This window comes from Syngnathus leptorhynchus, chromosome 1 (assembly GCF_054491065.1).
Source record: "Syngnathus leptorhynchus isolate UIUO chromosome 1, UIUO_Slep, whole genome shotgun sequence".
Taxonomy (NCBI): Eukaryota; Metazoa; Chordata; class Actinopteri; order Syngnathiformes; family Syngnathidae; genus Syngnathus; species Syngnathus leptorhynchus.
In genome coordinates this window covers 12,559,721-12,576,855 of record NC_141195.1, presented here as the reverse complement: position 1 = coordinate 12,576,855, position 17,135 = coordinate 12,559,721, and the positions used below count along the sequence as shown (strand labels likewise).

At 42.3% G+C, this 17,135-nt stretch overlaps 1 protein-coding gene across 1 annotated transcript; it reads right to left on the bottom strand.

The window, feature by feature from the left end:
* Positions 1 to 6,542: 6,542 nt before the first annotated feature.
* On the bottom strand, positions 6,543 to 10,133 carry pim1 (Pim-1 proto-oncogene, serine/threonine kinase). Its single transcript, XM_085923676.1, has 6 exons — positions 9,716 to 10,133; positions 9,391 to 9,491; positions 9,231 to 9,281; positions 8,769 to 9,135; positions 7,981 to 8,157; positions 6,543 to 7,893 (listed from the first exon to the last, which is right to left on the bottom strand). Exons 1-6 carry the CDS (start codon positions 9,786 to 9,788, stop codon positions 7,679 to 7,681), a joined length of 984 nt encoding a protein of 327 aa, XP_085779802.1. The 5' UTR covers positions 9,789 to 10,133; the 3' UTR covers positions 6,543 to 7,678.
* Positions 10,134 to 17,135: the final 7,002 nt, after the last annotated feature.

The following is a 17,135-nucleotide window of genomic DNA, read 5'->3' as shown; positions in this document are numbered from 1 at the left end:
AAGCTCTCTGCTTCTGTGATGTTGACAGCAAGCATCCATGATTGGAAGCCCCTCTCCAGGACTTGTGGGTAGATTTATCGAATACAACTCTCTTTCTAGCATCTCTGCCGTGGAGATGTTCTCCACAGTTGGTGACATCCTCAGGCCAGCGCCAACTTCCAAGAGTTGGTGTTTGATTTGATCTGTTAATAATGGTATGTACCACAAGCGGCAGTTTGAAGAGGAGCAGAAGTAGCAGTAATAGTGCAAAATTGACATTTATGTTGTATAGTGGGCAAAACTGTTTCAGATGAAATAAAATAGTGTGCTGTTACCCTTGCAAAAATGTTTTCATTGACAGTCTGAAAATAGCTGTGATGAATTGTAATTTAGCTGAGATAGAAGCGTGTTTTTACGGAAGTACGATAGAACCTTTTGTGAAATACAAATACACATTTGAAGATTCATTTTGTAGATATTTGACATTTAAAAACAGGTCCTTTTTACATAACAGGAAGGTTAAACATAAGTAATCTCCTTCATCACTTCCTATAGTGACCTTGCACCACAGTACATTTTCAGATTTATCAACATCGCTGCCCAGCATTATATTTCCAAACACGCACATGCTCTGCCCCCCCCCCCCCCACCCCAACACACATATATGCACACACCCTGTCAGCACAAGCAAGCAGAAGCTCAACCGTTGCCACATCACAGTTCTTTCAGGAATGGGGAAGTGTTTGAGGCTGCATCTTTACGGGAAGCCAGTGTACGAATGTGTGTGTATGTACGTGTTTGTGTGTGGAGGAGGGGCCATGGGGGAGGGGCTTAATGGGAAACGCGTGGGTGGTAGGGGTATGACAAATATTTGCTAAGGCAAACAGGAAGAGGGGATTAGAAAGAGGCAAAGTGCAAAGGTAGAAGACTTTAATCGTATTCATCAGCAATCACACATTCACGGATGACTACGCCCACGTGCTTCGGGGCAAACACTTGTGATAATTGCAAAAGAAGAAAATGTCATAGCCACGTCTTGCTGTCCACGCTGAGAGGTTATTCAATAAGGGCATTGCCGTTGCTAGTAAAAGTGATACACTGTGTTTTCTTTCACAATGCAGTGGTCTTTTAATGTAAAAAAAAAAGTGGCTGTGCAATTGGCTGGCAACCATTCCGGGGTGTAGACAGCCCAATAAACTAGGCTAGGATCCAGTGCAATCCGCAATCCCACCTGCTGAATCTGGTGGGTCTCAGTCAACTGCTGCCCTTAATGCATATTTCTCAGTACAAATGAGTGGAGTTTTTGTAGTGACAAGCACAGCAAACACACGACTCACAGTCCAATGACACATGCACACGTTTATTGCTATTTGAGTGTGTACAGAGGTCATGTGTGTGTTCTTCATAATACAACAGAGATGGTCATCTCTCACTCAGGACTACCTGCAAGTTGTAGACTTCACCCTCACAGTGAGGGAGGGGACTCTGACCTTTTCCCTTGAAGGACATGGCGGCCAACAGGACCATGTGTCAGGTGCTTCTGAGTCAGCCAACTGGAATGTGGCGCTCCCCCGGCATCTCCTTGAAGGAGTTCTCACCAATTTTATTACCTGTTGTTCTCTCCTTATTCCCACCAGATGATGACATTCTTTTTATTCTTGTCATGTGTACATATTGACTGTTTTTTGGGTGATTTTTTTTTGGGGGGGTGACCCCCTTTTCATGCAAATACCATTGTTTACGCTCCACTTGGAGCCATGGAAAGCTATTTCTTGTATCATCTGGTTCTGGGATAAGTGACCTTTAGCATAAATATTTGAGGTGAAACTCAATAGTCCCACCCAGATTCTTCCATGTGGACAAGTAACCTGAAACAGGTCAACCTGGTTGGCCTGGTTGCAAGCCTGCTTTTCTACCTTGTGGTTCTCTATTTACCGCGAAGATTGCCGGAAGGGCTACTCCCAAAGATCAACAGAAAGTTTGGACAATGTAATTCATTTGGTTGTGATTATTAGGTCATCCTTGCTGTTATGCGCAAGAAGAGTTCATATTGTACAATACAGTTAAGCAAAAATATTATATAACCTGGTTTTCAAGCTTTGGAGGTTTTTCTTTTCATTCACTGAATGGGTATTGTTATCTTTTATACTTTTAATCTAGACATGACAAAAGGACTAAATATAGCTATTTATTATTTCAATTACTATAATTAACCTACCTTTTGCATTTCCACCTTAGTGAAATAAGTGAAGTTGTCAAAACGTGTTTTTTTTTAAGTAGCTGATCAAAAAACTCATAATGATGAGTCATTTTACATTTACAATTTTTCGTTTGAACTAAGGTCATTAATTAGTGCTTTGTAAAATCATTAGCCTGCCAACTATTTTTTCATCAAACAACAAAAATGATACAAACATAGAGTCAACTTCAGTTTCGTTTTTATTTTTGGACAGTTTCCAAAGAAAAGACATCTGAGGGTATCTGGCACTGCTGGTTTAGCTGAGAGCAACTGCCAGGCATGACTGTGTTACAAAAGCATCAGACTACTTACATCAAGCTAATGAGTTTTTTTTTTGTTTTTTTTCTGAAGCACGTATAATGATAGAAATGATGCGTTTTAATTTCATTTTATAGTGAGTTGTCCCATCTGCTAACATAAAGAGAGTTTATGAGCCGGACAGCAGCCTCAGTCATCATGGGCAATCTTTTCCTGGAGGGAATCGAACTTTTTTTTTGAAACAGCTAATAATTTTAAAATGTCAATACAGACGTTGAAAAAAATCTTAAATATGTCTGCCTATATTCCATAGAGGTAACGAGACAAAGAAACAAAAATAACTCATCATGAATTTCCACCAGGATCTTTTCTTTCATAATTCTGTCCAATTCTGTCTATGCAACCTGCTGTTTGAAGCTCTCATTCCCATAACCTTTCGCTGTCCACAAAGTACTGCCTCCCCATCCCGCAGCCTATCAGCTGCTCAGGGAACCGGCCTAAGAGACAGTCAGGGTCGCCCCTGGCTAAGACAACGCAATCCCCACTACCTTGGAAACCCAACAGGCATTCTGGAGACAAACACGGAAACACACTGAGCTAGTGCACTTACTTCCTGGTCTCCCACCGAAGCCTGCCAGGCCTGGGAAAGCTGCCCACCACACATTTTTAACCAAGGCCAAATGCTTTGACTACATTCGCCTGTGTCTTGATGACATTAACTATAGTGGTTACCCCGCAAAAGTTAGCAGGATCGGCATGAGATCGAGTCCATCCAAAACCTGCGCTTATGACCTTCGTTTCCCATGTCGACTTACTAGCTTCTGCTTGTTTTTCTGGAAAAACGTCACAGAACAAACTGTGTGGGAATTCTCCCTTGATTGAAACAGGATCACTTTGTTTTTCCAAACATTCACGCATGGGCCAAGCCTCCCGACACCTTCATCTCACGGTAGTCCTTGCATCTCGTTTGCCCAGACACGTCGGACACAAAGGTGCCAGGGAAGGCCCGGGCCCGTGGGACCCGGCGCCGGAGTGCTGGGGTGGGGCAGGGAGTCGATTCTCTGTGCCTGAGTCACTCGCTGCTCGCATGTGAAAACAAATTCTTACTTTCATGTGAGTACAAGCGCAAGAGGATGACTGCCGGCTGTCTTCTCATGCAGATAAAGCGAGCAGGAGACGTTCACGCATTCCTACTACATGATGCAATGAATAACAGCATCACGGGCTCATCCGTTGATGAGCAAATGCTTTGCTCTGCTTTGTTGGCTTTGATTGAAATCTCACTCTGCTCTTTTCTGTCTTGCACTGAATTAACAACTTGCAAAAACCCCCACAACATACGAACCATGTAAAATGCAACTTTCATTCGAAAACATAAATCTTGCACAGATATTTTATGACTTGAATTTACAACCATTGCTAGACCCACTGGCTGTGAAACAAATATGGTGCTTGCTATTTAAAACTTTAATATAAAACTGCCATATGCAAGTGATCTCTTTGAGTTACAGTGTAAAGGTCATGGGTTCGGGTCTCATCGAGTGAATAAAATATGTGAGGGTTGCTTTAAGATGATGTAGCAACATGTTCTCATGAGAACCTTTTTTTTTTTTGTTTTTCTTTTTTTACCAACATGGCTCCATCTCTACCTGATCTCAAACGTACACACATTTGCTGGGGAATTTTCTCTTTTTTGCTAATTACTAAGCCCTACTAACTAATCGAGTATGTCATCAACCTGTCAGTGGGATGATTTCATCGTGGTTGATGATTGTCAGTTTGTATTTCTTTGACTTGCACATTCCTGAAGCCAAAGTGAAGTAACGTGTACCGTTGACGGAAAGCCCCTCTTCTGTTTGAAGCTGTGAATGATGGACTACAGTCTTTCACATCATCCATCACGCCCATCCATTTTCTACGCCCACTCATTTACAAGACACAGATAAAGAAGTAACCATTCAAACCTTTACTAATTTTGAGTGTTCAATTAACTTAGAATGATTTGGGGCTCTGGAAGGAAACCAGAGTATATGGATAGACAACAAAACAACCCACGTCACTAATGAGTGTTAAATAGACAGTGACTAATGACCATTGGAGTGTCTGGTAGCGCTGCTTGACTCAGATGATGTGACGCGCCATCGGTTCAGGGAGAAACATTGGCTCGAAGTAGTGTTTTGAATATGTCCCAACATAAGTCACATGCTGAACCATAATTTCCCATCTTTCAAGGAATAGTAGCATAATATCAGCATTGTTTAGGGACAGAAAGATGGAGCGATAAGAGTAGGTCGGTGTGATGAGCAATGTTTCCGTCAGTCTTAGCCAATCTAACAGTCAGGACAGATGAGAAGCTGATTATGCAACTGGAATGAGCACTTACTACATGACTTACAGGAAGAGGACGGACATGATCAGCTGGTGGACAACACTCTCACTGATTAAAAATGCAATAAGAAGGAATATACAGTTCACTGTAATCAGATAACATCAAACACCACATTTATCATCATAATCAAGGTGTTGTTTTTTTCTGAAAGCTACTCATAATGACTCATCTCTAAACTAACCTTGTCCGTTGAACGTGTGCAACAATGTTGTGATAAGCTGACACACACCTCCAACAGTTTACTGGCATGCATCTGTGATATGGCACAGTTTCTGCGAATGAAAGAGGAAATGAACCTCGGAGACATTCGTAGAAACCAACTGTGGTACGATGCAGTGGAAGAAGCTGCAACAGAGTGTGCTTCTTTGTTGCTCTGTGCTTGGCTTGCAATCGTCTTTGGTGTTGTCCCCAAATAAGACATGAAACGAATGAACTCATTTTGTTCATAACTGGAGCATGGTAGAATAGTGGTTAGAAAGAGATGAGGGTTCAGCGTTTGAATCTCAGTTGCAGCCTTCCCGTGTGACATTTGCAGATCGCTGATTTATTGTGCAATGACATACGTATTTATCACTTAAGCCTGCACACCCAACATTATTTTCAGTAAGGCCATAACAGATTTGATAGGTCATCAATAAAAAAAAAACACCATTTTTCCTTTATATTTGTTCAGGTTTTAGTGCTAAACCACCTGATTAATTTATGGCCAAAATAGCTACCATAATCAAATAAAATCAAAATTAAATTGAAAAAAAAAGGTTATTTGTAAAGGTTCATGCCTCAAGTAAGGTGGGGGGGGGGGGGGGGGGCACAGCTCCCTAAGGGCCTTCCTATGGCAATGAGTGTGTGTACCAATACAGCCAATTTCACAGTTTCGTTGTTTTCTCATGTACATTCTTTTATTTCTGTTTCCATCCCACAATGCAGCAAACACTACATCAGGAACAGCCGTCTTATTAAACGACATGTAATTTGCTCTGGAGACCCGGCGATGTCTTTTGGAGGAGTCTTGTCGCATGGTGACTGATTAAATGTGCGGCCCCCATCTGTCCAGGTGAGCAGTTTCATAGCCCGCCTGGTGTCTCGATTAACAAGACGAGCATCTTGAGCTTGTTAGTGAGATTAAACACACAGAGACACGCCACCACCATCTCACTTGATTACTTCACACCTCTAAACATTACAACATGGCAAAAAATGTGATTACATCCTCTGCTTGGTAATGCCACAGTGCCCCATCACATTTATATAATATGCTAATAACATGATGGGATGAATGTTGTGTTGTTTTTAAATATAACTACATATTAGTGAACATTTGCAAATGAGTCACAGCACTTTTTGTTCCATTTGGTGGGTTCCATCTACCATCGACTTTAGTGTGTTACATGTTAAATATTGAGGTTATTATAACTTGATGAACTATGAAAGCCAAGCCGGTATATGAGGCTACTGGCGTGTTACGGTAAATGTGGGCTCACTATTTTGCAATCAGATGGTCACTACTACTTTAATAACAAAGAAACTAAGGTATATGATTCAAAAATTAAACCAGATATTCAAATTAATTTTATCCAACCTTATTGTAAAGTAGCCATTTATCCATATACGTTTATAACACAATTTCCATCTATAATCTGTCCAACACGTGTTGAAGTAACACACAAGACTCCAGAGTCATCATTGTAACAAAAATATTTATTGAAGTTGTATAAAAAAATAATTTCTAACATAATTTACAATTCTAATCTGAATGGTTTAAGGAAATAAACAATCAAAGCTGCATCCAAATGAGGTTTCTCGCTTTCATACACACAAACACATTGCATCCAACAGTTCATCAGTAGACGTTCAGTGTTCAAATACACCAACATGGAAGTGCTTTGGGAACTATTTACAAGTTATTTACAAGTAATACACAAACATACATGTGTCTGCTCTTTTATTAAAAACACAAAATTCAAGCCATAATAAATATGGTCAAAAAATATTTTTGCTTTTGCCTCTTAAATAATGGTGGGCCCTTCAGTGACTGTGGAATGAAACATATGAACAGCCCTAATTCTTCTTCTCATAAATAAAATAAATAAAATCTAGATAAGAAGTTTGTCGCGAAAAAAAAATAAATACCATATTATACAATTCATACCTCCCACCAAAAGTTTAAGACCTGTGTGAGGCACTATGTTTTTTTCAAAAACGTCCAGGAGAGCAGAGGATGGTGCATTACGGTATGGATGACTTTGCAATGAGGAGTGGTTTGGGCCGTGGATGAGACACGTGAAGAAAGGGAGGAGGAAGAAGAAAGGCAGATGCTGTGGTTTAGAAGAAGGTGAGGTAAGTCCAGTGTTGTTGTTTGCACAGGATGCTGCCGGATCCGTGAGGTTCGTCTGTTTGCTAATGAGATTGGATTGGGCAGTAGTACTAGTAGTGGTTGTAATGTGATGGCATAGGCTTCACTGATCTAGGCCCATGAGTGGAAAAAGAAGATAAAGGCTTTAGCATAGTAAAAAAAAAAAAAAAAAGACTATCATTAACATGAGCCTTTTTTTGCATTCCAAATATTCAAGTATTTCCAGGTAAATCAACCCAACAGTCTCATAAGGCACTTTTAGGAACAAATCTACAGCAGAACGGTTACATAACTCGCACTCTCCTGGCAACGTGTGCTGTTCTGCAAGCAGAGCACGCCCTCCCACAGTCTAACAATCAGGCATCAGAGCCCGTGGTGATCGATGGTGGTTTGATGTGGTCAAAGGGAGTAAATCAAGTGAGGCACAAGGATGGCGAGGTTGTGATGCTTTTCTCCACCGTTACAGCACCACGGCCACAGAGGTTGACGTGAAGGCCGACGGCTCGTGGCTAATGCTGCGCAACTCGATCTCTGCGCTCGACTTGTCTATTTGCGGTGCGGGCGGCGGCACCGAGGAGGACGTGCTCTGCATCCATGAGTGGTTGATGATGTCCTCGAAGGACGGCCGATCGGTGTGCCGCAAAGACAAGCACCACTTGATCAACTGCTGGCACTCTGCAGGAGGGGAGACCATTTGGTTAGTCACATTATTGTAACACGAGAAAAATGGCAAAATTATGAATCGCCATTTGTGTGTCTTACCGGCAGAGATTCTCCTCCTAAAAAGGACCTGCCCTCCGAGGATCTCCTCGTCGTGTTCGAACGGGATGTCTCCACACACCATGTCGTATAGCAACACACCCAACGACCAAACTGTGGCTGAGCGCCCCTGATAGCGATGGTATTTGATCCATTCTGGTGGGCTGTAGACTCGTGTGCCTTGAAAAAAATAATATAAACACTGTGAGCAACACCAGAGTTGAGGCTAAAATAAACAAAATGTTTGCAATGTTTGTTTCCATGGGGATAAACCGCAATTATTACTTCAGCATAATCCTAAAGCAAAATCCTGATTAAGACAACCAGACTTTAGACAAGCGTGGCGATGGTCCAAGAAGTTACCTCTAATTTGGATTATTTTCTTTTGAAATTTATCAGCAACTTTCCAGAAATGTTCTATCCCTTTGCAACCTTAACAGTAGGTATAAAGAATGTTGTCTCAAATGAAAAATGTGCATCAGGGTAATCCTCTGTGCGTGTGTTATCTTGGCTCGGGTGCCAGGGAGCGTGACAAGGCATGAGAATAGCGAGTACGCTGGGCGGGGGAGCAGCCATGTGACTTTGTTTACAAACTTTGAGTTGTAAAAATACCCCATTCAACCAGTGGGAGGCGCTAAAGTGCCCGCATTATTTTCTGGGCTTGTATTCGAGGGCTACTACACACGGATGATTGAACTTCAAAACATCCGCTTAGCAATTTAGAACTAGAATCAAACTCAACAAAGATTACAAAGGGGTTGGGGAAGCAAATGTTGTTTGAGATGCCTCACCATCAAAGTCTGTGTAAATGGTGTCCTTCAGCAGGGCTCCGGAGCCAAAGTCAATGAGCTTGATCTCGCCTGTCCGGAGGTCGATGAGGATATTTTCGTCCTTGATGTCCCGGTGCACCACGCCACAGCTGTGACAGTGACGCACGGCGTCGAGGACTTGACGGAAGAAGCTGCGTGCAAGCTCCTCGGGCAGCGCCCCCTTTTCCGTGATGAAGTCGAACAAATCCTTGACGTTTTCGGGCCTCTCCATGACGATAATGAAGCTGTCCACTCGTTCGAACCAGTCCAGCATTTTGATGACGCCCCTGAAGCCCGTTCCGACCTTCTTTAATAGCACAATCTCCATCGGGACCCGGGAACCATTGGGCTGGAGGGGAGGAGGAGGAAGAGGAGGTACACACGTCAATTCACGTTCTCACAAAAATGACTAAATCAGTAAATAAAGGGTGCGTCATCACTCACCAGCTCCCCCCATTCGGAGATGCGGTCCTTGGCGACATGTTTGACAGCCACCTGAGCCAAGAAGAATAAACGTTAAAAAAAACAACCCAAAGAATTCTCCAACCCCTGATTTTTATGCACAGTATATTAATAAGACTGATAATAAAACGAAAATACTAACCGGAGCTCCGTCTGACGTCCGAGTGCCGGAATATACGGTGCCGAAACCTCCGCTGCCCAACACCGCCCCAACCTGGTAAAGCTTCTCGAAGGGTTCCCTCGCTGCGCACACAAACACACATCTCCGATTACAATCAACCACCAAATCACCATCCAAAAATGCTCCGTAAACACGAAAACGTTAGAAAAGATGAGGTAAGATTTGACTTCGGGTCGTATATGAGTGGCGCCCTTGAGAGCAGGCTGCCATTACTGCGCCTTGTCCCCCATGACGGCGCAAAAACATGAGCGAGAAAAGAAAGAGAAAAAAAAGAAGGGCGTCTAACCTGGATGAACTTGCGGCTTCACAGGCATGTCGCTGGAAATGTGGGCCAGAGAGTTGAGCTTGGAAAGCAGCATTCCTTTATCTCAAGTCCCCTCGAAAAAGAAAATAACGATGTATATTCGTCTGGGCTTTGACGAGCTGGAGTTAGGATCCGGTTGGCGCGGTTGTCCCGTGTCTCGTGCCCACGTCGCAGGAACAAAAATGCGCTAGGGATCCTTTCATCCGGATAATGGGAAACCCGATTTCGTCCCAAAAGTAAAAAAAGAGTGGAGGATGTCCCGGCGAGAGGCAGCGTATTTACGTTCACACAAAACGCACGTTCACAGCCTTGCCGCGGTGTTTTGTAAACAAATGAGTACAAATCGGCGACATAAACAGACGGCGTTCGGAGTCTCTCAGACACCGGCTTTGGTAATAGAAGGCTGGGGCGGAGAACTGTTATAAGACGGTAGTAATGGGCGTTACTAACCACGCCCCGCGTCGCCCTTCCACCAATAGGACAGCGAGTTCTCACTCCGAACTCACGTCAATCACCGGCATGAAAATAGAGTGAACTCCGTAACCCAGCCCGCCAGACACAGACGTGGCGGGAATCAAAACGCGCCAAAATGTGTGTGTGTGTGTAGAGGGGGGTTGAATTAGGCACTATGAACTCATGTTGGAGAAAGAGAAGAGGGGCATTCAAATCCACGTCCCCCCCTTAAGACTCAGCGGGAAACTGACGACAGTCTGGAGAGCGCGCGCATGAAACAGAAACTCACGTGCTCACAGCTGCAGTTTAAGTTACATAGTTCAATTACACTTGATCATGTTACCCTTATACTGACAAATGTGTTTCGAAAGGATAAAAAGTGATTCTGCTTTTGACATTTGCAATGTTTACATTTCTGCTTTTTGAAAAGTAAAGCACCCACATACCATAAACCGGGGGGGAAGTCCATCAACTACATTCCTACGACTGCAATCCCCTGCAATTTACCTGATTGTTTCCGCATTAAACACGGAGCTTTATTGGCTAAAGTGAAGTCCGGGACTCTGGTCTTCATTTGAGTTGTCTGACAATGCCTCTTAAGCAGTTGGTGCATCAAAGAGCGGGGTTGGGGGGGGGGGGGGGGGGTGGACGCATTCCACTCATTCTTTCAAATTGGGTGGCCGCGTTTGGAGCCGTTCACAGGATGTGGGAAACTGGAGATAAAAAGCTCTCCATTTACTCCCATCCCCCACCAACACCCCACCCCGATCTTTGCTCCTCCCATCCCTGAGCTCCCATTTTCCCGCGCGAAGTTATTGTTTGAAAGGCATGCACAACCACCCACCCCCACGGCATCCACACCCACGCAGCGTGAAAGCTCCAGTTTGGTTTGACTTTGAATGACAAGTGATAAAACGGGTGCACACGCATTCAATTTGAGGAATTTCAGTTGCTCAAAGCGCATTCCCGCTGATATAATCTCTTGCATTCTAGTAAAGTAGTCAGATCTGTTCCACTGAAATTGTACTCGTTACAACTGCAAAGCGTTTTGATTTCCACCAAACCTGCCTTCATATTTTGCTTTATTCATAAGTATTTTATCTTACAAGCATTTAACGCTGTCAGTGCAAATTCCGTTGTTATGTCGACCCACTAAATTGATGCAATAATAAATAGAAATTTGTTTTCCATAATCTTGTAAATGATGTTTTTTCCACTTAGTCGTCTGTATCTTCACGGGGGTGGGGTTGGGATGCATTATAACTTGTTAAAGTCAGGTAGATATTTTTTCTTTGACTTTCTTCAACCTCCCAGTTTGAGTGGCATTCCAGCTCATGTTTTCGGTCAGAAAACTCAGCTGTAACGCAGCATTACAACATGACTGCCAACAGAAAGGAACATAATTAGAAAATCACTGTCAGTGTTGGTAACTTAGTAAGTTAGTCAGTATTTTTCAAACCACTGGCAACTTTAATTATTGCAAAAAACAAACATCTTGCAAATAACACGGAAGGAATCCATTGTAAAACAAGCCAAAGACAAAGTTCGTCATTAGTTGCAAAATATTTATTGACATGTTGGAATTCTTTTTTACCCAAGGCATGTGCTTCCAAAACGATTAAAACCAAGAAGTGTGATTTTTATATTAAAAACAAAGCAAAACTGATTGTATTTTAAGGCCATATTGCTGTGTTGTGGGTATAGTTTGCAGTACCTGTGTAGACATATTGAAATTCAGTGGGCACAGCTTTAATCCTCCCCAAGCAGCGAAAATATTAAGGTCATAGATGAAAAAAGTTCAAATGGAATCAAAACAATTCTTATCTTTTTATACATATTCTTTGCAATTGGCATTATTTATTATTAAAAAAACTGAATTGTATTAGGTGAGGTTTGCCTGAGAATAGTGAGCGTATACATATAACAGCAAAACCATTTTTGGTATGAATGAAAAGGAAAACATATTTAATCACATCTAAATAAAATGTATTTTTAAGGAAAAAAAAACGTTTGCTGGTGGTGGTGGTGGGCCGAGGGCTTCCCCAACTGTTGACTGGGATGACAACGAGAACATCGGAATGTTCATACTTGCTTTTGGGATGCCCGTGGCACATTCCTTTCATACCTTTGAAATGTTCCAAGAAAATATGCAAATCAGGCAGAAATAAACCTGAGGCTTTTCTGTAGCATTATAATAATTGGAAATAATGGGTACAGAGTGCACTATGTAAAAGCTAATCAAACAGATGATCTCTTTTATGTGAATACCTTGCAGCGACTGCTGGGAAGCATGCATGATGTCTATTGTCGGATTCGTGTGAAAGCATGTGTTTTACCCAGTCCTGAAAGGTTCAGAGAGGAGTATGCGTGTGCTGAGCTCATATCCAGTCAGGGCCATTGGAGAGGTGTGTGAAAATGGAGAGGTCCAAGTCAAGCATTATGACAGTGGAAGGCCTTTGAAATGCCAGCGGTGAGTGCGTCTCTCCGGGGTTGCAGCTATGCCCGCCTGCGTGGTCAGCAGGGCTCAAATGACGGCCCATGTGTCAGGGGCGAGTGGTGGTGCGGGAGTTGTTATTAGCTGCACTGCTTCCTTTGGATTTGAAGACAGCAGAGGCAAATAGCTTCTTAGCGCCAAACAAGATCTTTTTCTTGTGGACCTATGATCCTGACACCCTGATATGCCATCGTTTCACTTGCACAATGAAACTTTAGACGTTTTGGGTGAAAATAGCACAGTCACTTGCATAATATTATTCCTCTGCCCTAACCCCTGTGCTTGGTGTCAAAACAGGCGCATTTTCATTTTCTTGACGGGACAAAGGGTTCCATGGATGTGTGCCTTGAATGTCATGAACGGTTTGGGAGATTTCGAGGAAGCTGGGGTACCCAGAACTAACCCACTCAAGTGTGAAACACCAAACACCCAAGTTTGTAACCCAGAGCTTTGGAACCGAGGCCAAAATGTTAGCCATTTGAGAGGCTAACAATTAACAAAACTCCAAGCGATGAAAAGGTCAAAATAATAAAACTTCTTCACGATAGTCTCGTGCTGAAACAAACATTAGAAAGTCCTGACTAAAAGAACAATGTTGTCCTCTGAAGTATTATTCACAATAAGCACTTGCTCTCTATTATTTTTTAAATTTGTTTTATCCCATATTGCAATAGTAGCCTCTCATAAACACTTATCATCTCATTATTTTGATGAGATTAATCATGTCTTTCGTGATAATGTATTTCAAATTCTTTTGCTCAGACAAGTAGAAATAGAATTTTTAGGTCTTACCTGCTGCTGACAGTTTCGACTGATTCTCCAGTCTTCCTCAGAGCCGCCTGAGCATGAGGAAGACTGGAGAATCAGTCGAAACTGTCAGCAGCGGGTAACACCTAAAAATTCTATTTCTACAAAAAATTTGAAATGTATCATCTCAATCCTTCGGCCCACCCTTGACCTGGTGCACTATTTCCCATCCTAGATCACAAAGCTGTCAGACACTTGTAACATATTAACCCAGTTCACATTTTTTGTTGCTACTTTGTGTCTTTCTTGGAAACGTGGAAAAAGAAGGTCTCTGACACTTCCCATCTCAACCACTTGACCAATCTGTCACCTCTGCAGCAGTCTGGAATCAAATCCCACCTGCTGGTGCTCTGAAAGAGGCAGGAAAAGCAGTCAGTGAACCCAAGCCAACAATGAGGTACAACATGATCTTGGAGAATCATGACATATTGCTAGCATTGGGCTGAAATTTCCTGTCACCATTTCTTATTATATTTCTTTCTGTCCAATTTTCTGCTCATATCCATCAATGGTGTGTCAAATGGTCCAAAAGGATGGAATCGTGTGGTATAGTTGGTGGATGGCCATCGTATTCCAAAGCTGCAACATAATCAGGGGAGTAGCTGACATGTTTTGAGCCAGAATCACAGGGAGTGAGCTAATCATCCCCTTTCGCATCCCTGAAGGTGTGACAATAACCCCTAAAAAGTAGATGGCGTTTCTGATCGACTGCTTTCTTTGATGATACAAAATGATGAACAGAATTTTGTGAAATAAAGCCATCTGTGACAATGCACCATCTTAGGCTACTAGAAATTCATCTGCATCATGGCTAGGAGAGAAATTTGCGTGTGTGCCCCCCCCCCCCCCCCCCCCATCCTCCCCTCACGATCAACCTCATGAGAACCTTTGAAGCATCCTTAAGCAAAAGGTCTAAGGGGTTGTGAGGCATTTCACATCCAAACAGCAGATCTGGGTGGATATTCTGACAGCCTGCAAAATAAATAACTAAATAAAATCAAGCAGATGCTGTCCAAAAACCTACAAGTTCAATGAACGCAATACTTGTGAAGCTTCTCTCAAATAAAACTTGACCTTTTAACATATCTTTTGATCCCTGCAAATACGACCTCTTAATGCTGCAACAAATGATCGTTTTTTTTTAAATTCTCTACAATTTACAAAACCACTTGAAATGCTGCTGTGCATGATAAATTGGAAAAGTCCATTTTAACAAAAATATTGACGTTATTTTTTAAATCTTATCATTGGGAGGTATTTTTAAGATCAAGGGATGTCATGAATATTGTCATGTGAAGTTCTTTTTGTGATTAAGGATTAAATAAATACATTTGACTTGACTTTAAATTATTCTTTAGCAGTTGATGACTTAATTATACCTACCATTTGCATTAACTATTTCAAATAATTTGAAAAGAAAATATTTTGGATAACATTTTAAAATGCGGTGTACCCGCAAGGTGTTCAACCAACACATCATATTTGTGTTTCCAATATTAAAATAATCCTTTATTAGGCAAAACACATGTTACGTGGGTGGACCCAACAAAACCTTAAGTGACACAAATATGCCTGATAATGATTTGCATATAATCTTAATTCTAAAGAGGACAGTTGCAGAGCAATCATCTTGTTGTTCTTGGGAGATTTAGCATGTTTCTGAGATCTTAAAATACCAGAAATGTGTCCAGAATACTTTGTATCTCTTTTACAATACCCTTTCCCAATCTATAATGCAACAAGGATCAATATAATCTACATCTAGCAAATTTTGAAGCTTTTCTGCTACATAATTTAAAGCAGTCCTTTCCAACTGATTCCAAAATGGGAATATCTAATTTATGTACAATACCTTCCATCTTTTGTGGATTATTTTTTATTTGTATATCCTTTTAATGTCCTTCTGTCACTTGCCTTGTGTCCTAATACTTAAAACTCCTTCCCCCAGATAATATGATCACAATTTTGCCCCTATTTGTGGCAGTGTTTACATATGTATGTAATACAGATATATTTGCTTATGTATCGAATTTAAATAGAAATAAACAGGGAAAATAGGCCACCCTCATCATAATAAAGCTATAACGGGAAAAGGTCCGTCTCGCACAAGAACCATAAACGTAGACATTAGGCAATCATGCCATGAAGCGCTCCAGTTAAATTGCCCAAAGCACCCTAAAAATCATCTGCTACACTTTCCTCTGACAGCAAGTCATCGTGGAGATGTGACGGATAGAAGCGGACCAGTGCCAGGTGTCTCCTGGTGTTGTGTGTGCCATGACAGTGATTGAAAAAGATTACCCCATAATTAGAGGAGGCTTGTAATACTGCCCTGCGGCACAGCATGAGGACCAGCCTCACTTCTCTCACACAAACAAAGCCTGCCCATGTCACTTATGCTGATGGGACAGGCAAACAATGGGCCTCCTTCACCAATCCGAGCGTACGTACAAATTTGTGCGCCAGGCGTGCATCAAGACAAATGCGCGAATCATCGCTATCTTCATCCTTGAATTAGTTCGTAGTCTGCAAACAAATTTAGAACATATTTCAGTCAATTAATTGACTTTTGTCACGTGCATGTATTCAAAGATAGTGAGCACTCCAGTGAGTGGTCCTGAAGTGAACTTGTAAACATACCAATTATTGCCAAACTATTCTGGTTCTGTGTGGTCTTGCGTTTAATATGTTTATCCTCTCCCAGCAGTGATCTCATCACAAAGGGATGCCCGAGGAGAGAGTTATGGTTGGCAGCTGCCCACTCAACTACGGAGTGCCATAGAAGCTACGAACTTGACCGCCCCGCTCTGACGCACTTAAACACACACAAATAAACACGCAAACCCTGAAATATGATCTGCCGAGGCTTGGAATTAGCCGCCAAGTCATTTTGACTCCTCCCAAATAAGGAAGTCGTCAGTATGTGTGAAAGTTTGCATATGTGTGTTGCAGGGGACCGGATGAGGTAAGGGGTTGGGGTGTTAGTTATTTTTAGAGGTGTCATAAAGGAAAAGGGAATAGCTGTGCGGTGGGTAACCTCCGGTGTGGCCTGACCTCTCCTCAGGTAGCCCCCCACCCTACCCCCGATCTTAAGGAATCTTGACTAGCGAGGCCATGGGAAAAGTGCTCTAGTGGACATCAAAGTGTGGCCTTTGTGGCTAGGCATTCACTGAAAGGCCTGTTAAGGACCTCAAGGGTCACCATGGGTCAACTTTCATGTCAGCACAGGCCTGCTTTGGGGTCAAAGGTGATCAACATACCTGCCCAGCACCACTCGTACTACTCTTCCAGGAAATTATCCCCACTTGTCTCAATTAGGGGTTTAGCTACCGAAGGACTGGCGAATGGTTTGTTTATGACGATTGTAGTGCCTTTTTAAGGGTAGTTGTAATCTGTGTGTAAAAAGGGAGTGACGGTGTGTTTACAACGCTGCCACTGCTGTCACATGCAGACTTCTCCTTATGTGAGTTGAGATCACAGGAAATAAGACCTCTGTCTTTATCCCCCAGATTCTTGCTGGTAATGGCACTGTTGACGGAGGGGATTTTCGAGTATCCTATGAATAGGCTCGTCTGTAATTTGTCATGATCAGTTCCTCAAAGGGTTAACTCAAACTTAGGTGTAATGGTGGATTGTTTCAGATTTACA